The sequence below is a fragment of the Clarias gariepinus genome, chromosome 26 (genome assembly GCF_024256425.1).
Source record: "Clarias gariepinus isolate MV-2021 ecotype Netherlands chromosome 26, CGAR_prim_01v2, whole genome shotgun sequence".
NCBI classification, from domain to species: Eukaryota; Metazoa; Chordata; class Actinopteri; order Siluriformes; family Clariidae; genus Clarias; species Clarias gariepinus.
Genome location: NC_071125.1, coordinates 15,561,012 through 15,586,659, shown reverse-complemented (window position 1 = coordinate 15,586,659; position 25,648 = coordinate 15,561,012). Strand labels below are relative to the sequence as shown.

The 25,648-nt window shown below is 35.4% G+C and overlaps 1 protein-coding gene across 1 annotated transcript in view; it reads left to right on the top strand.

Annotated features, from left to right (window-relative positions):
• The window catches only part of LOC128513865 (polycystic kidney disease 1 like 1), a 37,305-nt gene that overhangs the window by 2,239 nt on the left and 9,418 nt on the right, over positions 1-25,648 (top strand). Inside the window, 36 exon segments of the mRNA XM_053487417.1 lie at positions 166-298; positions 427-630; positions 1,429-1,610; positions 1,940-2,143; positions 2,653-2,807; positions 2,924-3,124; positions 4,860-4,988; positions 5,745-5,810; positions 5,902-6,063; positions 8,112-8,240; positions 8,758-8,823; positions 8,915-9,076; positions 9,729-9,806; positions 9,921-10,063; positions 11,723-11,843; positions 12,180-12,279; positions 12,838-13,027; positions 13,102-13,158; positions 13,243-13,431; positions 13,707-13,949; positions 14,214-14,330; positions 15,278-15,426; positions 15,504-15,604; positions 15,706-15,901; positions 16,244-16,327; positions 16,415-16,622; positions 18,102-18,208; positions 18,747-18,963; positions 20,098-20,271; positions 20,359-20,475; positions 21,655-21,724; positions 21,814-21,902; positions 22,001-22,178; positions 22,549-22,669; positions 23,385-23,469; positions 24,040-24,228. Coding sequence (XP_053343392.1) covers positions 166-298; positions 427-630; positions 1,429-1,610; positions 1,940-2,143; positions 2,653-2,807; positions 2,924-3,124; positions 4,860-4,988; positions 5,745-5,810; positions 5,902-6,063; positions 8,112-8,240; positions 8,758-8,823; positions 8,915-9,076; positions 9,729-9,806; positions 9,921-10,063; positions 11,723-11,843; positions 12,180-12,279; positions 12,838-13,027; positions 13,102-13,158; positions 13,243-13,431; positions 13,707-13,949; positions 14,214-14,330; positions 15,278-15,426; positions 15,504-15,604; positions 15,706-15,901; positions 16,244-16,327; positions 16,415-16,622; positions 18,102-18,208; positions 18,747-18,963; positions 20,098-20,271; positions 20,359-20,475; positions 21,655-21,724; positions 21,814-21,902; positions 22,001-22,178; positions 22,549-22,669; positions 23,385-23,469; positions 24,040-24,228 — 5,116 coding nt within the window.

Here is a 25,648-nt window from a genome sequence, read left to right as displayed (position 1 = left end):
TGGTGTTTCTAGTAAGAAAGATCCACAGCGATTCGACCCTTGCTATTTATTTATTTATTTATTTATTTATTTATTTTTATAGCCCTGCTTTACCTTCTGTATTCCAGGGAACTCTGATTATAACTGGCAATTCTATGAGATGCTATTAAACCTTTTATTCTGCAGGACAGGGGAATTTGTAGTAGAGGTGACCGTCTCCAACCTAGTGAGCTCAGGCTCTTTAAAAGGACATGTGTTTGTCGTTCTTGAGCCATGCCAACCTCCACCTGTAAAGAACATGGGACCCAGCAAGATCCAGGTCAGAGATGCATCAAAGCAACCATAAAATGAGACAAAACTCCAGATGTCATTTAAGCTGCAGATTATACAATTTTAACATCTATTGAAATAGCTTTATTTCTGACAGAGGACTTATTATTTTATTAGATATGGCGTTACCAGCCTGTAACACTTGGTGTGACGTATGAAGGACAGATCCAGTGCAACATCTCCAAAGGTCTCCAGTACAGCTGGACTCTATATGGACTGACTAGACTACCGCTCTTATTTAGAAGCATCAAAACAAATCAACAACATCTGGAGCTTCCAGAGTACTTCCTTCATTATGGCGAATATAAAGTTGTAGCTAAGGTAAAGTTCGTGTTTCTCTGTTAAGATGGATATGAGTTACAAATATATCTGGGACAACCATAATGTTACAATAGAACAGGTAATAAGTGTATAATTTTAAAATGGAGTGTAAGATTTTAAAAACCAGATTTTTTTTTCTAATGGTTACATAAGCAATGAAATGACTTTTCCTCCAGTATACGAATGGCATTTATGTGCTCAGTTTTGTGATTTCACACATTAAGTCAAATATGTTAATCTGGCTAGCTGGGTAGTTGTAAACAATGCTAGTAATGAACAAATGTGTTTTAAAGGTCTACCTACTGTTTTATAAATGACTATAAAAAAAGAATATAAAAAAAATCTCATATTGGTCAACCTGTAATAAATGCAAGCTAGTTTGTGTAAAGTGAACTAGCTGGGTAGTTGTGTGCCAAAATTAGTAACATTAGAGTATGATACAGTTGGGCAGAAACCACAAGCAATGAGTTAACAATTTCCTGATGTTGTTGGACAGATGTTTGCTTTTTTGGACTCTGAGTCAGTCTGGGCCTCAAACAGTCACATTTTCCACATTTGGGGTTTGGCTGGTCTGTAATAGTGCAGTATTCTACAGTTAATTGAAGAGAAAAGGAATAAGTGGTATTTAAAATACCGCAAAATTATAATATGATAGCAGGTTGTACTATAAAAAACAAAACACTGAGTTGTTGTACGTTATTAGCAATTAAACAGGTCATGTCACTTGCAATTATAATTACAAATGTTGCAACATTAAGTAGGTATTACATTTTAACCTGTGCTTTTCTCACTCTTAAGGTTCAGGTCATAGGCAGCATTGTTTACAGCAACTACACTGTTCTGCTCGAGGTGTTGCCCAGTGCACCTGTGAGCATTATCACTGGAGGAACAAATGTGATTATCAACCGTCACAACAACTTTAGCATCACTGTGGATGGACGTAGGTCATATGACCCTGATTTTCCTGATAACATTATGAGGTAGCAAACAATGAATGTGAATGAGAATGTTTGTATGTGTGAAGTGAATAGCTCTAGTTGTGTTAACTTATTCTAGCTCTTTTTCATATTGGTGGTGTTTATTTCATAGCTTTCACATAAAAATTGCATACAGTACACAATACATTACCTTCCATTGCTATGTATTAGCCACTCACCAAAACTCCAATTAATAGAAGATGATTTAAATTAACCATATTTTTACTTCAACTTAAAAATCTTTTATTTTTTAACTAACTAAGTGATAGCATATAGATAAAAAAAAACAGTTAAAAAATAGTTTTTTTAATTATAATTTTTTCTCCACAAAGTTACAGTTGGAAATGCAGGCCAGTTAACATGGATGAGACCTCCTGTTTCTCCAAGCATGTTCCTGCTTCCTCTCCATTGCTGATGTTTCCTGCAAGTGCACTGAATTCTATCTGTGATCTGTTCAAGTTAACACTTACTGTACAGAGTGGAGATCGATCAACTTCATCCGAGATGTTCATTACTGTGAGATCCAAACCAACCAGGTGCACATGCATAGTATGAATATATACTCATTTCTCCTCTGTTTAATTCAGCATGATAATGCAGATATACAGTATATAGATAATCAGTATAATAAAATGCTAGCAAATATACATTATACATATTTAGATGATAGGCAAGCTTATAAGCATTTTTTTTTCATTTAAATCAAAATAAAAAGCATTAAAGGAACTGACTTGCAACAACGTTGCATAGTTATATATAATGTTAATGAATTTTGTTAAGGGATAAAAAAAAAAAAGTATGACTAATGGTAATCTATTCTACAGATTCCCCCCCAAAAATAATTATTCCAACAAAATAATTATTAATAGTTGGCTTAAAACCACCAAAACCACAATAAACACACACACACACACACACACACACACATATATATATATATATATATATATATATATATATATATATATATATATATATATATATATATATATATATATATATAATTTTAAATATTTAAAAATAAATAGCTATGATTTTTCTTTAGCATCATTTATGTATATTGCGAAGAGTGCAGAGGAAATTCTGTCAACTGGAATGAGAGGATCTCTGTCACAGCTGCCTGTGAAAGCTGTGCTATAGACGTCACCTACTCCTGGAAGCTTTATTTAGTAAATTCATCTAGCAAAAGTATACCAGTTGGTAAGTATATTTTTGTATTTTCTTATTTTTGTAAAGAATAAAGTATATGATCTTTGGTGTAACTCCAATGCACTTATATTCTTTTATATTCTCTCTTAATTCATCTTTTACTCCAGTACCTTTTTGCAGCAGTTTGGACATAAGCTTACCTTCTAAACTGGAGGACACACTTTTCTTTCAGCAGCCTGTCACTTTTGCTTCTCCATCCATCCCAAATCAGAATAATTCATCCAGTGGCAGTGGAATCAGTACACAATCACTGGAACACCACAATCCATCCGTATTAGACTTGTTGTATGAGACATCAGGATCATCAGGTATGAAGCCGTACAGCCATAAAGTATGCATTGTGGTCTTATTTAGGACTACACATAAATTATTTCCCTTATTTCTGTCTTCAGAAATAGTAATAATTACATGCCAAAACAACATTTACTTCATAGATGGGAATATTAATAAATGTTTTTTTTAAAAAGCATCCAAATGTCATACTTTTGTTGAATATATTATAAAACTATATGACATTTAAAGTAAAAATTATGCGTGACTAAATGTGTAACTGACAATTCATTCCAATGTTAATTAACAAAAATCCAGACAATCCAGACCTCTCAGTGTAAACAAACAAACCTTTTGGTCCTGGGTAGCTTAGAGGTTAAGGTGATGGAATATTATTCAGATAGTCCCAGGTTCAAACCTTAACACCAACCAAGTTGTCCTTGCTCAACTGCTCAGATGTATAAGAGTCGATCTGGGTGAGGGCTTCTGCCAAATGTCGTAAATATAAAAAAACCTGGGTCAAATACGCACAAAAAACACACACTATTTCTAAAATCAAAATGCAAATTCAAAGAAATTAATACATAATAATGGCTCATATAGGCAAACAATTACAATCCATGTCCTTTACTTAGTCTGTAAACTGGAAATAAATATGAGAACAGAATTTGTGTAAGGAAGCCCCCTGGAGGCGAGACAGGGAATTGTCCTGAATATATATACAGTATAACTTCAGGAAAGATAATAATAATAATATCCACTGATTTATGGTAAAAAACTGACTCTTTATTTACATCTTAAAGTGGAAATCTAATTATTTTTAGATCAAGATGCTCTGTTTGGTAAACCCCCTACCGGTGACACATTTAAGATGAATACAGTACACGCACTGCCAGTTGGACACACCTACTAATTCCATGGTCTTTATTGATTCTTATTTCTTTATACATTGTGAAACAATAGTTAAGACATTGTAAATATGCAACAATCTCCTTTAAATAGTTGATATTGAGATGTGTCTGCTACTTATGCTCTGTACAGCCTTCATAACGGCTCTAATCTAAGGTGCTGTTTGTTAATTGCTGATTTTTGAGACTGGTAACTCTAATCGAACTTCTCCTCTGCAGCAGAGGTACGTTTTTGTCTTGCTTTCCTGGGAAGGTCTTCATGAGAGCCAGTTTCATCATGGTGCTTTGCATGGTGATTGATTGGTTAATTAATTATGTAATTCCAATAAGTAAAAACAGTTTTGAGAAACCTCAGTATTGTTCTAGAATGTAGAAAATAAATGAAATACCTTTGACTGGTGTGTTCAAACCTTTGATTGTCTCTAATTTAATGAACATTATGAAATTCAAACTGCGCAAACGGAGCAAGAAACAGGAGCTACTGTTCTTGCCTTTCAGAGACACAATGACAGCAGGACAGGGATAAATAGAACACCCTGAACATAAATGGAAAACATTACTAGAACCAAACACAAATTGGTTTATGGTGTGACAAGGGGCATGCATGTTGGTTGCTGGAAGTGTGATGCAGCACCTCCATGACAACTTCCTGACACATACTGTAGATATAAAAATAGAAGAAAAAAAAACAGAAGGGTATTGAAAAGATATAATAGATACACACTCTTTTCTCTTACGCCGACTTAATATATGTATATTTTTCCGTACCTTGAATCTTAAAGATCAATAAAAATCTGCCAATCTGCCAACCTCTAACTAACCTCTCCCTCTTCACTCTAACTAAATCATATTTCTATCCTTGCAGCTGAAATGGGGTCAGGTGACGTGAATGAGGTGGATTTTGACCTGTTTCACCTTCCTGCTGCTACTAAAGATAAAAAACCCCAAGCAAAGGATTTTGCAGCTGAATCTTCTGATGAGCACAGATATCTAGGTGGCTTCAATAACCTTTGCCATAATGTGTATTATAATTCACTGTTTTATTATTATTATTATTATTAGCCTATTATTATTATTATTATTTTTATTTTATTTTTTTATTATTAAATATAATTACCACTTGGAAATGAAAATAAGTTTCACTTATAGCATGATTTGCCAAAAAAGGTGTAGGTACAGTACAATGAAAGAAGAATACATATTTCTTTTACAAGGATAAAAGCTGTAAGAGTCATTCACTCAGCAGCTTCATTTTAGGCTTAGCCTAAAATTAAATAATAAAACTTAAAATAAAATAACTAAATCCTCAAATGTTTAACAGAACTGAAAACTTTTTTTTATTGCAAGAAACTGAAGAGTTTCTTGCAATAGAAAACTTAAAGGACCTTCTGTACTTCTTAATGTTACAAAATGCTGACACCAGGGACTCCTTTAAAAAATGCTAAAGTGATTATATGTAATATGTAATTATGTGTTTCTGTATGTATGTTAATTTATGGTTACTCCATACTTCTATGTTTTGTTTTGTAAAAACAACATTGTGTGTGTGTGTGTGTGTGTGTGTGTGTGTGTGTGTGTGTGTGTGTGTGTGTGTGCGTGTGTGTGTGTGTGTGTGCGTGCACCCACTTAACAGTAAGAATCCAACATTATTTGAAATAAAATATAAAATATTAAATATTATGAAATACTGCATAAGAGGTTCAGAAATATTTTATAACCGAGCATGACTTTTATATTGTATTTTCTGCAGATTATGAGGAACTTTATTCTGGAATTGAGGAAGCAGATTCAGGAATTTCTGTAGGCCGACCGACTGGTACAAATCTGGTTTTGACTTTTACAAGCAGTAAAAATAACACAACAGAACAACATGGCTACGTTTTTAACATATTATTTTGTGTATTTAGGACCCCATGATTTGGATGATGTGATTTCTTATTCAAGCAAATATGACGGTGATAACCTGGTAGGTCCTGGCAGCCCTGGCCATGTGATGACTGAGAAAACCCTGCTGGATCTTCAGCGAGAGCTTATCCAGCCTGCACTCTTTGAGTCTTTCACCTCCACAGGTGATTTGCACAAATGTTTATACTTTTATTTAGAATTCTTTATTTGATAGTTACTTTTATCTAGACACAATTCAAGTCAAATACTAAGTAGTTTATGCTTAAGGGCCTTGTTCAAGGGATTAACAGTGGCCCTGATGGACTTGATTTATCACTGTGTTTTATAAGCAATAAGACATTATATTCAGTAGGTTACTGTTGATAAAGTAACATTTATAGGAATTTTTTTTTTTACTTGGCACAGTTTACTTGAGATCACATTAAAACATTTGAAGATCTATCAGTTTGAATTCATTCATTCATCCATCCATCCATCCATGGAACCTCGGTAGTCCAACAAAGGACTGTGGAGGCCAATGGTCACCACCATATTTATGACACACTATGGGCATTTAGAACTGCTAGTTAGCCTAATCTGCATGTCTTTGGACTGTGGTGGAAAACCAGAGTACCCAAAGGAAACGGGGAGAACATGCAAACTGGGTACTCTGCACACACACCCAGAGGCAGGAATCAATCCCAGACTCTGGGGATGCAAGGCGACAGTGCTAACCATGTTATGTTCTGACTAGCTTTCCTAATTAGATTTAATTAACAAAAATCCAGACAATCCAGACCTCTCAGTGTAAACAAATAAACCTTTTGGTCCTGGGTAGCTTAGAGGTTAAGGTGTTGGAATATTATTCAGATAGTCCCAGGTTCAAACCTTAACACCAACCAAGTTGTCCCTGCTCGACTGCTCAGATGTGTAAGAGTCGATCTGGGTGAGGGCTTCTGCCAAATGTCGTAAATATAAAAAAACCTGGGTCAAATACGCACAAAAAATACATTTCTAAAATCAAAATGCAAATTCAAAGAAATTAATACATAATAATGGCTCATATAGGCAAACAATTACAATCCATGTCCTTTACTTAGTCTGTAAACTGGAAATAAATATGAGAACAGAATTTGTGTAAGGAAGCCCCCTGGAGGCGAGACAGGGAATTGTCCTGAATATATATATAACTTCAGGAAAGATAATAATAATAATATCCACTGATTTATGGTAAAAAACTGACTCTGTATTTACATCTTAAAGTGGAAATCTAATTATTTTTAGATCAAGATGCTCTGTTTGGTAAACCCCCTACCGGTGACACATTTAAGATGAATACAGTACACGCACTGCCAGTTGGACACACCTACTAATTCCATGGTCTTTATTGATTCTTATTCCTTTATACATTGTGAAACAATAGTTAAGACATTGTAAATATGCAACAATCTCCTTTAAATAGTTGATATTGAGATGTGTCTGCTACTTATGCTCTGTACAGCCTTCATAACGGCTCTAATCTAAGGTGCTGTTTGTTAATTGCTGATTTTTGAGGCTGGTAACTCTAATCGAACTTCTCCTCTGCAGCAGAGGTACGTTTTTGTCTTGCTTTCCTGGGAAGGTCTTCATGAGAACCAGTTTCATCATGGTGCTTTGCATGGTGATTGATTGGTTAATTAATTATGTAATTCCAATAAGTAAAAACAGTTTTGAGAAACCTCAGTATTGTTCTAGAATGTAGAAAATAAATGAAATACCTTTGACTGGTGTGTTCAAACCTTTGATTGTCTCCAATTTAATGAACATTATGAAATCCAAACTGCGCAAACGGAGCAAGAAACAGGAGCTACTGTTCTTGCCTTTCAGAGACACAATGACAGCAGGACAGGGATAAATAGAACACCCTGAACATAAATGGAAAACATTACTAGAACCAAACACAAATTGGTTTATGGTGTGACAAGGGGCATGCATGTTGGTTGCTGGAAGTGTGATGCAGCACCTCCATGACAACTTCCTGACACATACTGTAGATATAACAATAGAAGAAAAAAAAAAAACAGAATGGTATTGAAAAGATATAATAGATACACACTCTTTTCTCTTACCCCGACTTAATATATGTATACTTTTCTGTACCTTGAATCTTAAAGAATCAATAAAAATCTGCCAACCTGCCAACCTCTAAGCTTTCCCTCTTCACTCTAACTAAATCATATTTCTATCCTTGCAGCTGAAATGGGGTCAGGTGACGTGAATGAGGTGGATTTTGACCTGTTTCACCTTCCTGCTGCTACTAAAGATAAAAAACCCCAAGCAAAGGATTTTGCAGCTGAATCTCCTGATGAGCACAGATATCTAGGTGGCTTCAATAACCTCTGCCATAATGTGTATTATAATTCACTGTTTATTATTATTATTATTATTATGATTATTAGCCTATTATTATTTTTTTTTTTTATTATTATTAAATATAATTACCACTTGGAAATGAAAATAAGTTTCACTTATAGCATGATTTGCCAAAAAAGGTGTAGGTACAGTAGAATGAAAGAAGAATACATATTTTTTTTACGAGGATAAAAGCTGTAAGAGTCATTCTCTCAGCAGCTTCATTTTAGGCTTAGCCTAAAATTAAATTATGAAACTAAAATAAAATAACTAAATCCTTAAATGTTTAACAGAACTGAAAACTTTTTTTTTATTGCAAGAAACTGAAAAGTTTGTTTGTGTGTGTGTGTGTGTGTGCACCCACTTAACAGTAAGAATCCAACATTATTTGAAATAAAATATAAAATATAAAATATTATAAAATACTGCATAAGAGGTTCAGAAATATTTTATAACCGAGCATGACTTTTATATTGTATTTTCTGCAGATTATGAGGAACTTTATTCTGGAATTGAGGAAGCAGATTCAGGAATTTCTGTAGGCCGACCGACTGGTACAAATCTGGTTTTGACTTTTACAAGCAGTAAAAATAACACAACAGAACAACATGGCCACGTTTTTAACATATTATTTTGTGTATTTAGGACCCCATGATTTGGATGATGTGATTTCTTATTCAAGCAAATATGACGGTGATAACCTGGTAGGTCCTGGCAGCCCTGGCCATGTGGTGACTGAGAAAACCCTGCTGGATCTTCACCGAGAGCTTATCCAGCCTGCACTCTTTGAGTCTTTCACCTCCACAGGTGATTTGCACAAATGTTTATACTTTTATTAGGAATTCTTTATTTGATAGTTACTTTTATCTAGACACAATTCAAGTCAAATACTAAGTAGTTTATGCTTAAGGGCCTTGTTCAAGGGATTAACAGTGGCCCTGATGGACTTGATTTATCACTGTGTTTTATAAGCAAAAAGACATTATATTCAGTAGGTTACTGTTGATAAAGTAACATTTATAGGATTTTTTTTTTTTATTTGGCACAGTTTACTTGAGATCACATTAAAACATTCGAAGATCTATCAGTTTGAATTCATTCATTCATCCATCCATCCATCCATCCATCCATCCATGGAACCTCGGTAGTCCAACAAAGGACTGTGGAGGCCAATGGTCACCACCATATTTATGACACACTATGGGCATTTAGAAATGCCAGTTAGCCTAATCTGCATGTCTTTTGACTGTCGTGGAAAACCAGAGTACCCAAAGAAAATGTGAAGAACATGCAAACTGGGTACTCTGCACACACACCCAGAGGCAGGAATCAATCCCAGACTCTGGGGATGCAAGGCGACAGTGTTAACCATGTTATGTCCTGACTAGCTTTCCTAATTAGATTTATTGCCATTTCATAAACTGGAGACTTAAAATAATATGTGATTTAAATGTTTTAGGAATATCTTCGCCTGTTATCACATTTAAACCCATGATGTTAAAGCCAAAAAGCCTTTACCTGCTGGAGGTCTCTGCAAGTAAGTTCATCTCCACTAACTGTGGCGACATAAACGATCATAACATAAAAATAGAATTGGAAATACCCACAGCTTGTTAGAAAATGCTATAATTTTGAGGAATGTGTCCTCCAGGTTCTGAGCAGGTTCTCCAGGGAAAAACACAATTTTTCTTCTCCACACACCCTGCTCCTGAGGGAATAGTGTGCCATGTGCAGCCCAGCTCAGGTTTTGAGCTCTACACACACTTCAGTGTCTTCTGTACATCAGGAAAAGAGGTTTGCAATGATTTTGGATACCATGTACGTCTTGACATTTGAAATAGAGTGCAGATACTTATGTACAGTAATGTATTTAATAAACACACTTTACAACTACACTGAGTTGGGTGGCAGAATGCTGCTGAGGCAAGAGTAATATGAACCATCTCTCATTTCTGCATATTAAATTATATTAAATTAATGAAATAGGAACATGTTTTACTTGTTTTACATTTAAAAACAGTATATGTAACAACCTTAGCAGCACTCTCATTTCCCCTCTCATCTGTTGAACCACTCAGCATCCAGCATACCCAGTATAGGAGCTCAGTAGCTGTTTTTTCTTTCCTAATAAACATGTGCGGTATAAAGTGACATTTTTTTTATTTTAACTAACTTTTAACTAACGTTCCCAAACAGGACTGAGCGAAAAATTAGAAACTGGGTCACAAAGGCAAAGAAATAGCACAAATACACACTCATTTTTCAATAGTTGTTTTTTGTGACCAGAAAATAATTTGCTCATTTGGTGAGTTTTTGCAACTTCATTCCTATATTCTGGTAGTGGTAAAATTGACCCTTTATAAAAGTAACTTTTGTTCTACCTCACATATCCGAAAACCCAAATATACAGCTTGGAGTCTGTAGCCTCCCATTTTAACACACACCAGAAAGGCTTCTATATAAACGCAGATATTTGTTTTTTAATTTGTAATTGACCTACCTTTGCTATCACAAATCTGTGCCACTTGGGTTTTAGGGGTTATTAATTCACGGACCGATCATGTGTCATAATCTGTACCTGTTTCCCACTTGTTTATGCCTTAAATTAGTTTTTAAGACTAAATGATTTATAGGTGACTGTGTGGCTTAACAAACAAAAAACATTCCTCTGAAACTGCTCAGGCACAGGAACTCTGAATTTGAGAGCAAAAAACTTGCCGAAAATGAAAGACCAAAAAAAAAAAAAGTGCTTTTGGAAGCCTGGAGAAATATTCCTAGTTGTACACTGAAATGACAAAAGGTCTGGCTCTTAGGAAATAAAATAAAATATGAATAAATGGGTGACTGAATTTTTTAACAGTACTGTGTATGTGCATTGTATATCTTTCTGGGTGACATTGTTAAACACCAGCTAACTTTGCCTCTTCATTGTTCCATGGTCCCGATTTTAATCATGAGCTTGACTTTCTGTCCATATGGAGTTCCATGTTTTCCTTTTGTATGCATGGAGTTTCCTAGTCTCTCACCTCCCAAAGCATGCTAATAGGAGAAATGGCTTTAAACCTTACTTGTGAATGATGGGAGAGTTCCATCTGGGGTTTCCAGAATATGGTTTAAATCCATTAAATCCATTTTCCATGTAACATCACTGTGTCAGTTCAGTCTGTGTTTTGCTCCTTGATTTGATTATTAAAATAATACTTATTAGAGTAAGTTTTTATTACATTAAGTATGTCTGTCTTAAAGCTCTAGTACACCAAAAATATTGTTGAGGTCCTACTGTGTATTCTAAGATATGAAATAGATAACACACACACACAAAGATGAAAAATGTATTTATTTATTGAATAATTGGTACAGAATAATGTTATTCCCTCTTAGTGATGAAGAGTTACAATATCAGTACCGTCATTTTATAATTTTAATTGAATGTGTTTGTTGTTCTTCTTACAGGATCTCTTGTACGCATACAGCTTCAGTGTGGGGAACTCAAGAGAAAAACTCCTGTATAAGGGCAGAGACTACCAGCACTATTTTTATCTTGCGTCTGGAGATCCATATGATGATTACAAAGGTAGATTTGAAGAATTGTGAAAACTGTTAAACAATTCATGCTCACAAAAGCTGCGCTGTTCTTTTGTGACGCAAATACACTGCTATCTAACAACCCTTGTATGTGTTGATACTTTATGTCTGATATGTAAGATTAAATAATATTTCACATTTTTACAGTGTTAAATCACATGTTTATTTAATGTTAAACGTTGATCTACACTCAGTGTCTAAAAAAGTTCCTGTTGTGTGTAGAGGCATGGTAAAAATAAAGGCGCATTTTATTTATAGAGATGTTTGCTTTGATTGTGTAAGATGCTCCACCTCTCAATACTAACTTGAATTCTTACTTCCACAGTCACCATCTACATTAAAATTAGTAACAGATTCGGAGCATCTACCAAGCCATGTCCGGTGAATGTCAAAGTTTGGCCGAACTTCAATCCAGTACAGGAAATGTATGTTTTTTATCTACCAGTGCATTAAAATACATGGATCAGCCACAATATTAATAACCAAAACATAAAGCCCTATATTGTGTGGGTTCTTCTCGTGCCACAGGGGCAACATTGGGGTATCACTTTACAAGCCCTGTGGGTATGCTGTGATGTCTGTCAACAGAAACGTAGTGGCAAATTATTTGGGTGTTGTTAGTTGAAGGATGGACCTTTAATGGATTAGACGTCTTTGTCCGGTGCATTCCACTTTATGCTTGGTTGGATTAAGATCTTGGGATTTTGGGGGCCGGATTACCAACATTGAATTCTTTATTTCTGCAGGCTGTGATGCACTGGTGTTCTGATACCTTTCTATTGTGGCCAGCTGTTACCTTTTCCCTCTCATACAACTTGTGTTACTTTGGCATAGAAATGTAACACAGCAAATGCCTTTGCTGCAGAAATAGTTATAGCTTATTTATTAGATTTAAAATAAAATGTCAAACTGGTTATATTTTATGATTTTGCTAAAAAATATATTAAACTTTTAATTAAATGATTAGTCCTTGTTTTGTCCAGGTTTACATATAGTCTGAGTAATCTTACCAACCTACTACAGATGAAGAACACCCAAGAAATTATTAATTACATCTTTGTCATGACTGCAACGTTAAACCGCTTGAGTTTGGACCAAGAATCTCTTGTGAAACTGACACAAACACGAGCCGCTCTCATTTCAGTAATTTGTCAGCTAAACGCCACAAGCCAGGTATGTCCATAAAAAAAGTTTTTCAAGAATTCAGTAATCCAAACTGCATTCAATTATAGTTTTGCATTTCACAGGAACTGTTGTTTGATATCCTTCACACTCTTGCAGAGCTTTTGAAAGTTTCCAGTCAAGTAAGTATAGTGTTTTTATGTCTGTTTTTTCACATCCAAGCATATCAATGTTTAGAACATTTGAGGTATTATACCATTTTACAGGTGATGCTTGACAGTGCAGTACTGGTGACAAAGTACTTTCAAAATCTAACCTCTCTTGATGAGCCCAATTTATTGGATATGCGTGTGTTGAACGATTTTATAAGGATACTCTCGTACATTCTGGAACCTCAGATTCCTTCTTCTAGATTAACACTTGATGTTCTTCACATAACTACAGACTCAGTGTTGGTAAGTCAAAAATGACTGGAACATCCACATGGCTTTGGCAACATTTGGCAGATGTTTTCACACAAAACACTTTGTAGAAACAAAATGTTAGAATATATATATATATATTTATTTATTTATTTATTTATATATATATATATATATATGCCATAATAATTTTTAGAATCCATTTTTCCTGTAAAATCTATAAATATTAACTGCTTATAATCTCCTGGTCAAAAATGTATCATCTTTATTATTATATCTGATATCTCAATCTTTATTCTTTATGCTAGATGTATTTGTTGTCCAGCAGAGAGCATCAGTTCAGTGTGAACACCACATTCATAAAACTGACGGCGTGGCAGAGTTGTGATTTTCAAATCACTGTAAAAAAAGTTGATTTGACCACATTTTATCTTCCTCATTTGCCAATAATGGAACATAAAGGCAGAAACTCTGATGAAAAATCCTGCTTAATTACACAAATCATAAGCTATAGGCAGAATCCGTATCACTGGGCTAGGACTCCACAACAGGTACAATTTCAAGTTTCATTTCTGGTGTCTAGAATTTACTGTATATTCCATACTTTTTCACAATTAGCTTAGTAACATGTGCTTCTTGTGTTTACTGCTAGTCACAGGGCTTAAACAACAAAAGCGCTGGTGAATCTTGTGATTTATAGAAGAATAACAGCAAAGATATCATGAGATTTTCAACTTTGAGTTTTATTTGCAATGTATCAGTTTTTATCAGTTCAGCAGTATGTACTGTAGTATGATGCATTTTCATGTTCATAGGTGAATGGACATGTTGCTGATGTGAAACTTTTCAACTGCAGCACCAGAAGAGAAATCAAAATGAGGCACTTGTCCACTCCCCTCATCATTGAGTTCCCAAAGAAAGAAGAGACAAATGTATGCCTTTAGGTTCTTTTATTTCTTGGACAGCAATATAGGCCGATTTGTTCTCTATACAGCAAAGTTTTTTACACTTTCCAAGTTCCAGCATGTATTTAAAGTTTCATAAATACAATATTTGCTCTAGCGTTGCACCGAAGACTATAAGGCTAATGTATAAAACTGGTAATGGATGTCTGTTGCATTTAGAATCTTTCCTGTCAATATCTTCCTCATAATATCTCTAGCGCCGTGTTGTCAGGCTGGTAAACAGGTATGTTCTAAAACACAGCATTCCTGCTGAAAAATTGAGCTTAGACTGAGCTGTTTACTGGCTGAGCTGGTCAAACTGGCAGGCCACAATAATGAGGGAATCTCAAACAATTAAGGAGTGATGTAATCACACAACAAGGAAACTGAAAAATAACTTTTAAGTCGCCGATTTTACAAGGCCGTAGGCAAAATTGTAGCAGTAAGATGGAAGTCCATTCTGTGGAACTGATGGAAGTGCCTGCATCAATACTGACTTCAGGTTGCTGTGTTTGTGGAATTTCTTATTTTCTCCTCATTCCTGTGTTTTCTCTTGGTTCATGTGGAAACGTGGATTGTGTCGGTTTAAATTCTATGCTGTAAATTAGTGTAAATTTTCCTGAGTATGAGCAAGTTGAGTATGTGTGTGCTTGGTGCCTGTAATGGACTGTCGTGCCATACAGGGTGTATTCTTCCTTTGTTCCCAGTGTTTACGATTCACCATGACCCTGAACAGGATGAATGGGTTACCGTTGAACAGACTTCCTGTAATTCTTACCAGCAACCTTGGCGTGTACATTAATTTATATATATATATTTTTTGTTTTAGTTAAGCTAATCCAAAGAGAGTAGTGGTATATTGCTGTTTCTGTGAATATCTGTTTCGCATGATTTTTGTATGGATCATTAAATTTTGATCATTTCTGTCCAAGAAGAGCACAGGTATAGAGTTCACACTCTCACGCAGTAAAGTGAATACTCACCAGTTCAACATCACGGCCGAGCTCCTGAAAAAGGCTGTGCAGATTAGGGTGGAGTTCAGAAGGCCATCGAGACGTACTTTCCCCATCTTGGTGCTCTTCAGGTTGAGAAAATGTGCATATATATTATGTTTCACATTTGTTTACAATTTTGAATAATATTGTCTTTACTTTATCACAGAATAAAGCAAAGACCAACACCCACTTTTTACAATGTACGGAAAGTCTATCATTGGAAAGGACAAGCGGTTCAGATATTTCTCCCTCCTTCATCTCTGAAAGGTCTCTCTCATTTATCAAACATGCTGTATATAAAGTACAGAATCTACATCAGAATGTCATTGACATATACTGAATTTTGTTTTGCTTCACTTGAATTGCAGATGCAGGGATGGCATATCTGATGTTGCTTAATGCTGACTATGATAAAAGTGCTAAAAATAAATACATAGCAGATAAAGTGGACTACACACTGAGTATTGATTCAAGTCAGTGTTTAGTTTGGGATGGTGTGAAAGATTGGAGATCTGATGAGTGTTCTGTGCTCAAGAGTTTTACATCAAACAAAGTCAATTGCAGGTCAGTTTTTTTCTTAGGGCTATTAAAATATTCATGTATGCTTCATATCTAAATATTAATGCATAGAACTTGTGGGATATCTATTTGTTTAAAAAAAAATAAGGTAATAAAATGGAGCTTATTTCATTTTTTATTATTTCAATTTATTCGTATTAGTATTTTGCCATAACCAGCAGGTTTGTAACTAAAACTGTAATCTGTTCTTTCTATAATTACTGTCCCTTACTATACCCAATTAACCAACCATGTTTTACTTTTACTCTACCCTGTCTCACATGTAACTCACTTAAACTGAGACATCTGCCTCATATAAACTTTGTTTATGGTTTAATAATCTTTCAGTTACAAACAGCTGTCATCATTCACTGTTGCACATCAGATGATCCAAAGCATCCCCAGTGTTTCAGACATCACTGAGTACATAAGGTAATGCTTAGTGTATGTGCTTGCATTTTTTTAAATTCCAATCCTTCATTGTGCTGTCTTGATCTGAACTGTGGTTACTTTTTTTAGCAATCGTGCCAACCCAATGGTGTGTATCGTATTAGTGGTGTTGGTGTCTCTCTACGCTGTGCTGTTGGTGTTTTGTAACCATGCTGATGCTCAGTTGGAAAAGAATTCAGGGACCTTCCTCCTGCCAGACAACAATCCTTCAGACCACTTCCTCTATGCTGTTACTATCGACACGGACATCAGATCAAGGGCCAGAATGACTGCAAAGGTACTAACCAAAGCTTGTTCACTCCGGAAAATTGAATATATTCAACATATTCTTAAAATGCAGTAAGGTCCAAAACGTCTTTATTTTAATTTCTCCATACTTAATCATTCCAATCATTCATTCCAGCTGCCTGTTTTTCACTATCATAAGACAGATACCAACTAAGGAGAGAGATGGTTAACTTGGTGCCTTCTCTTAGGGTACATTTCCCAGTGCATATAATGTCCTGTTTGTATGATTTTATACATCCTTTGCATATATCAAACAAATGATCCAGAACAGGTTGTTAATAACAATAAATGCAACACTGGTCTGCTGCAGTGTTCTTGCAGGCTACTGACTATTGCTCATGATGTACATTTTTAATCATCATTTTTTTAATTGCTAACAAAATAAGCAGATTTTCATTTTTATAAAAAAAAAAAACATACAAACTATAGGCTTAAGAAAGCCCACTATCTTTAAAAAAATGCTCGATAAGGGACAGACAGTCTTTTTGTCTGTTGATCAATTCATGTTCATTTTTCTTTTTGTAAATGAAAAGGAGCAACCCTGCTAATGTGGTTTTGTTCATTTACATTTCTTCAAAACGATATCACATTTCATTAATTTTTCTCCAAAAAAAATGCTTTTTTCTGCATAAAATGACTTAATACTAAAAATTACACTATATCCCCAAATGTATAAACCCAACCATCACATCCATATGTGGGCCTTACCCGTTCTATTGAAATATACAGTAGTCTAAATTACACAATTGTAGTATTAAAAATATTGTAGCATTAAAAATTCTCTTGTACTGGAACTAATTGGCCCAAACATATTCCACTGTGCCAATACCCCTGTACATAAACTGAGACATGCTTTGTCAGCACTTATGTGGAAGAACTCAAGTGACCTGGAAAGAGCCCTGACCTCAACCCCACTGAACACCTTTGAAATGAACTGGAACAATAACTGCTCAGCAGGCCTCCTCACCCAGCATCAGTGCCTGACCTCAGTAATGTGCTTGCGGGTAAATGAACAAATCCCAGCTGCGATACAGTATTACAAAATCCAGTGGAAAGTCTTCACAGAAGAATGGCAGATATATTATAACAGCAAATTGAAATTTAAAATCTATCTAATCTAATAAGTCTAAAATCAAAATTAAATCTACCCTGGGATAATCAACAAGCATAAATGGATACATTTGTCAGATGTGCACATATTTTTTGCAATGCAGTGTATAAAGCAGCAGTTTTTAGACGGGCTTTACAATTTATTAAGCTGTAGTTATACTCGTTGAAATCACAATTCAACCAGGCTTTTATAGTTACTAGCTCATTTAACTTATAACTTGAACTGAATGGGTTCAATGTAAATTAATTTTAACTAAAACAATCTAAAAACAAACACTCCTATTAAAAATTAAGCTTAAATGTGATTGTTTTTCCAGAAAGTTCAGATAAAAAACTATTTATTTTTTCCTTGTGTCAGGTTTATATAGTCCTGTATGGTGAGAATGGAGTATCTCAGACAAGAGAGCTCAGCAATCCAGACCATACACTCTTCACCTGCAATTCAAGGGCAACGTTTATTCTAAGGTAACAGAAAGGCAGAATGTGATAGCACGGTAATATTTCAGCCTGAAATAAAATGTTCACCATATTTTCATAATCCCAATACAATATGAATACAATATATATTTATAAGGAAGAGTTATAAGAGTTTGTATTTATACATGTACTGTGTTTGTGAATCATAAAATAAAAATGAGAACTATATTACCATGCAGATAAAATAAAACCTAAACATTCTGCTTTCAGATTTTTATTTTAGTTCTGTAGTGCCTTTTTATTTTTTTTTAACTGATAACAGTGCATCATACAGAGCCAGAAAACACAACAAGATTGTTCGATATACTGGAAACTCAAGTACTGTTTGAAATGATTGATGATGTAATCATGTATTCATGTAATCATGCAAATTGCACAGTGCTAACCTAACAGCTGTATACTTGCCCTTTTAATTAGCTACATACACAAGCAAATCTAAACTATTAATAACACATACCGAATAAGCTTCATTTGCTTGTTTGTCTGCTCATTTAATTCAGAAACCATATTTTATGTGACTTCTTAGCTCAGCTCGGAGTCTGGGCCAGATATGGCAAGTGCATGTGTGGCACGATGGTGGAGGTATGTCTCCCAGTTGGTTCCTGAATCATATAATAGTGAAGGATATAGTAGATGGATCAAGTTGGACTTTTCTGGCACAGTGCTGGTTGGCACTGGAAGAAGGAGATGGACAAGTGGAGCGAAAGCTGCTCGCTTTACACCGACAGCTTACATTCACAAAGGTAGGTGCCTTTGATATGCATTAACATTTTTCAATATTTTGTATTACGACAGCTTGAAACTGGAATGTACTTAATGGTCATTTTTCATCATGTATAAAATAACCCATAATATTCAAGCGGGTAAATTTGATATACAATGTAAGAAAATATATAAATAGAGTAAGAGTTGTGATTGCCCTCATGTGTGCCCTCAGAAGTAATCCTCTAAATTACTTCTGGTGCAGCCAATAGATATCATGCTAGTTTTTACTTTGTTGTTGTGGAGTTTTGTATGAATTATGAGGTGAAAAAGGATTTCAAATTATTTATCGTGAGTGTAAAACATAAAACAAAAATAGAGAATTTAAAAGAACCTGAATAATGTCTATTAACACTGAATACTGTACAGTATATACACCAATCAGCCAAATCATTAATACCACATAATATTAATACATTTACATCGATTATGAATTCTATACCAGTAAACTGGTGACAGGATCATGGGCACGCAGGGCTTATTTATCCCTGGGGGAGCAAAGGTTAGTCTGTCTGGTCCAATCCCAGAGAAAGTCCAATGTAGCACAACCCAGCAAAAAGGTCCATGCAGGCCATGATGGCCATGCACAGGACCAAACAGTCTGACCCCAGACTTACTCCCCAGATCCTAATCCCAATGCAATTAATAAAATTAAACACACTTTGAATTTCCATCCCCAAGTCTTTCCCAAAATTACTTAAATGTCAATGCTGGCCACACTAGATAGGTTTTAAAACACTCAGTTCATTACAGCCTGCTGTGTACAGTATGGGGATTAGTAGACAAAGAATGCAAGGTTGTTGATTTGGCCTCTAAATTCCCAGAACTCAATCCAACCAAGCATCTCAGGGATGCACTGGACAAATTAATCAAACCCATGGATGACCAACCCCCAGCACCCAAAGGATTCTCTTCCAACGTCCTGTTGTCAAATACCACCACACAACCCCAGAGGTCTTGTGGAGCCATCACACGAACAGGCAGCATAAGTGTAACCCACATCACATTGAGCGTAATGTTATGGCTGACTGGTATATGTGTGTGCATTGAAGGTCTTGAAGGCATTAAGTTGTTGCCACTGACTTTAACAAGTGAATCTATTTTATTTTTTCCAGTTGCTGTATCTGAATTTTACTGAATGCTTAGAGGACTTTCACCCATGGCTGTCCGTATACACTCGTCCATCATACAGTACACATACACATGCTCAGCGCTTGAGTGTATGTTTCCTGCTGCTGCAGGCTTACATGTGTGCAAACTGCATACTCATATATTTTCAAGAAGACCAGGTAAGCACTTACATAAACTGCTCATTGTGAATTTTTTTATTCATGAAGACTCCATATTGACTTTACTCTGTGTTTTCATGATGCCAGTATTGGTTGGAGTTAGGCCTGATTGGTGTTTCACTGCACTCAGTTTGGACGGGACTGTGTGCACTTACTCTATTGCCATTAGCCTCTTTTGTGTCTTTTCTCTTTCACATCAGCAAGGTAATGAACTTGTTAATATTTTCTTGTTAAAATGACCCGGAAAAAATATATAAAGGTGGCCCAGTTAACATAACTATACCATAACATAACACCTCTTTTTGAGGATAAAACTCACTCACTCATCATCTATACCACTTTATCCAGGGTCACAGGGGGCCTGGAGCCTATCCCAGGAGGCTCCAGGCGGCACAAGGCGGGGTACATCCTGGACAGGGTGCCAATCCATCGCAGGGCACACACACATACACTTACTCATTCACACACTACGGGCAATTTAGAAATGCCAATTAGCCTAATCTGCAGGTCTTTGGACTGTGGGTGGAAACTGGAGTAACCGGAGGAAACCCACCAAGCATGGGAAGAACATGCAAACTCCATGCACACAGAGAGAACATGCAAACTCCATGCACACTGGAATCAAACCCAGACCCTGGAGGTGCAAGGCGACAGTAACCACTGTGCCACAACCGTGCCCCCGAGGATAAAACTATAATATTAATGTATTAGCCTACTGAAATCTTTTCAAAATCAGTGTGTCATAAAATCATATTCTTTAATAGTGAAAACATGAAGAATCTTGAAGCATAAATCTATGCATCTAAGATATAAATTTAAAGGTCCTGAAGAAGAACCTGAAGAATTTCTATCAGCACTGTATACTGTATATATACCAATCAGCCGAATCATTAATACCACATAATATTAATACATTAACATTAATTAAGAATTTAATTATTGATGATGTCTTATTATTGGAATTATTGTAATGATGTCAATTGAATGCTAAACTTAGTTAATTAAAACATTAATTATTTCAACTTAACCTATTTTACTAATTTCTTCGAATAATTAAAATAAATGATATTAATTTCTTATCCATTTTGTTATCTATTAGTTATATTATCATCTGTTCTAAATTTAGGCAACACTCCAGCGTGGATTGTGTTGAATCTTCCAGTAGGCTGTTTGGTGTGATTGAGAGTGTGTGTGTTTGTGACCTTTGATGGGGGGGTTAGTGTGATCGGGCGTCCCTATCACGGGTAAACCCTGCCTTGAGTTCCCTTGGATAGGCTCTAGGCCCCACATAGGCGGTTTTGATAAATGAATAAATAAATGTTTTACCTTGATATTGTATAATATAAAACTTGTAACCCTTTCTTTTTTCTTTTCCTATTGTAGTCCAACAAAAACGGCAGCCATTCAGGGTATCAGTATAAAGTCAGAATGCCTTATATCTTCTCTGTAAATGGTATAGTCAAACAACAGATCTTCCACATACAATAGTAGTGCTCTTTCTGTTCTTGCTCTGAGTCTAAAGTGTTAATAATAAATTCACAGATGACTGGGATACATTACAGTGCAGGGATAATCTTTCTGAGCTGAACGTTTCATGGAACAGAGTTTCACCAGGGGGGATAAAATGTCAGGTGAGAAACAGTAAAATAGAAAGGAAGCATTGTTTAACTAAAATATCACAAATGATGAAATGAATCCTTCACTTAATATATTATTGTTGGCTTTACAGGATTTGAAAGCATGTCATTTGGAGTCCATAGCCTGCAGCAAACAGAGAGAAAGCTTAGTACTGCAGAAACCAAGCGACTCGATTTCTTGTATTGAAATTATTGAAGAAAATATTCCTGATGACAATGACAAATCACAGAGTGAACAATTTAAAAAAACACGAGCCAACTTTCAAGCTAGCCCCTTATCAGGTCTGTATGTTCATGGTACACTGAATATGCTGAAATAAGAGCAGAGGAGGCAGTGTGGCTGGGATGGCAGGAGATCAGAGAGGCATTTTAAATGAGTATATTAGTGCATATGTATGCAAAAATCAAATTTTCAAGAGGACAAATTTTAAAGAATGGTATATAAGTAGCGTTAAATCTAAATTTCATATAGATAATGTTACAATCATTAAATGTGATGCATCAGGATTTGGGTAAGGTACAGCACAGGTCAGGTGGAGAGTAACACTGTACAGTGACATAGATGTAAGTTTTATGAAAAAGTAACGAAGTAAAATGATTAACTACTAATAAAAAGTGTATTATTTTTATCTGCTTTCAGTAAAGAACGGTGTTTCTAGAAGAAGCAGAACCATGCAAGCTGTATGTTACTATGGGACATGGACTCTGTGGCTGTGTTTGTCCATCACTTGTGTAAGCATTGCTGGAATTCTGGGGCTGAAGTAAGTTTTTAAAGCTATACTCCAAGGTTTGTATGTTCAATTAATGCGGGCATGACAAAAAAAAACATTTACATGACAAAATCTGTTTACTGATAACTCGCATATATTGGAAGACATAAGACAGTAATATCCAAAAAGCTTGAGCCATCTGATATTTCTTTTTATTTTGCCCCCAAAGAGCCAGACCATCTGATATTTTTAGTGTAATCTTGAGGAATAGGATTTCTGAAGGACTTTTTTGGCTGAGTGGTTGGAACAGACAGGAGGGGAAATGAGGCTACTGCTGTTGTTTATTTGTTACTTTATTTATTGTATATTTAGGCACTTTGCAGCCTGTCACAATAAAACATTTCTTCCCTTCTCTTTAATTAATCCACACATGTTTATTTAATATAAAGAAATGAGAATTGTCTCAAGACATTGTGAACAGAAGGAAACTTAAAGATGCCAGCTGTTATCCTCTAAAAGGCCTGTTTATACACTGTGTTATCTTAATTTACAAATAATGAAAACACTTCCAAAAGCATGAATTGACAAAACTTGGTTTTAATTAAACAGATTTGTAACCTTTTCTCTTCTCAGTACAAATAATATGATTCTTATTGTCCATGGGAATTGCTGTATGCTAAAGATATGGTGCGCTGACATTATGATTAAATGTGCTGTGGGGTTCCTTTAATAAAAAAAGGCTATTATAAAACACTTTTCTTTACAGATTCAGCTCTACAAAGTGTCTCCTGTGGATTCACTCTGTATGTTTCTCTCTGCTCTTCTGTGCTTTTGTAGCACACCCAGCAATGGTAAATCTGCCCATCATTTCCATTTCATGCTGCTGTATGACACTAAACCTCTTTTTATGAGTTATATATGAGCTTTTTAGTCATGTAGTACTATTTATTACATACCAATTTGGTTTCATTGACAAAACTATTAGGGTAAATTTTTATTGCAGTACAGTTTCAGCAAATATTTTTTTAAATAGCTGAATATAAATTATATAAATTTAAAAATGTGACAACAATTTCTTTGGTCTCTGCTTTATAAATAACATTTTTAAACAAAATTTTAAATCAGGTTAATCAAAGGGTTAAAATATTTGTTCATATAATAACTTATTAAATAAATTGTTTTAATAAATAAATTATTGTTTTATTAAATTATTATTAATTCATTGATAATGTTTGAAATTAACACATTAACTTTGAAAATTTCATTAAAAATAATTGCAAATTTAAAATTGTTAATTTTGTCCCTTATTCTTTTATCTAGTTGTAAGGTATAACAACATGAAAGAAATAATTAATACTTTTTCTAGCAAATATTATCTACCACTGATAATGAAATGGTAATGACATGTTCTTTTGATTTAGATATTTATTGTTGCAATGTTTCTAACTGTGCGACATGGAGATCAAGGCTATTTCTGCCAAACCTCAGCTATTGATGAGCCTGTCATAGAGCTGCTAAGAAATAATGGACAAAATGGAGCCTGCGTAAAGAAGCAGTCCTTATATAACTCATCTCATCATACTGAGGAGTTCAGTGTGGATTTTGAAAAGGTATTTTTCATTATCAAATATTTATTGTCAATATATATATACTGTATACAGGTGTTGGACAAAGAAACTGAAACAATGGCCAATTTAGTGTTGAAGGTTTCATGGCTAAATTTGACCATTGATTGCACATTAATTGATTGCACATAAAATTGACTCAATTGATTGCACATTCCACCAGTAAGAGCAGAGTGTGAAGGTTTACTCAGCAGAGTAATAGCACAGTTTTGCTTAAAATATTGCAATGCACACAACATTATGGGTGACATATCAGAGTTCAAAAGAGGACAAATTGTTGGTGTGCGTCTCACTGGCGCATCTGTTACTAAAACAGCAAATGATGTATTAAGAGCAACAGTATCCAGGGTAATGTCAGCATACCACCAAAAAGGACAAACCATATCCAACAGGAGTAACAGTGGACACAAGAGGAAGCTGTCTGAAAGGATGTCCCGGTGCTAACCTTGATTGTATCGAAAAAAACATAAAACCACAACTGCCCAACTCACTGCAGAATTAAATTGCACCTCAACTCTTCTGTTTCCACCAAGACTGTTTATTGGGAAATCCACAGGGTCAGTGAACATGGCCGGACTGCTATAGCCAAACCTTTGGTCACTCGTGCAAATGCCAAACGTCTGTTTCAATGGTGCCAGCAGCGAAGATCTTGGGCTGTCGACAATGTGAAACATGAATTGTTCTCTGACGAGTCCACCTTCACTGTCTTTCCCATATCCGGGGGAGTTACGGTGTGGAGAAGCCCCAAAGTAGCGTACCACCCATATGGTTGCATGCCTAGAGTGAAGCATGCGGGTGGATCAATGATGGTTTGGGCTACAATATCATGGCATTCCCTAGGCCCATAACTTGTGCCAGATGGTCGTATCATTGCTAAGGACTACCAAACCATTCTGGAGGACCATGTGCAGCTAATGGTTAACAAATTGTATCCTGAGGGCGGTGCCGTGTATCAGGATGATAATGCACCAATACGGACAGCAAGACTGGTACTGAGTGGTTTGATGAACATGAAAGTCAAGTTGAACATCTCCCATGATCTGCACAGTCACCAGAGTGAGTTTTGAGTTTTTTCCTCCACCAGCATCATGTAGTGATCTGTCAACTATTCTGCAAGAAGAATGTCTCAAAATCCCTCTGGCTACTGTGCAGGACTTGTATCTGTCATTCCCAAGATGAATTGATGCTGTATTGGCCGCAAAAGAAGCCCCTACACCATACTAATAAATTATTGTGGTCTAAAACCAGGCGTTTCAGTTTCATTGTCCAATTTATATCCATGTCCAATATATATATATATATATATATGTTAATTGGATTTAAATTGTCATAATTCTACCTGTTGTCTTAGTTTTATACATTATATACTGTATGATTGCCAAATTGCTGAAGTGCAACAAAGTGT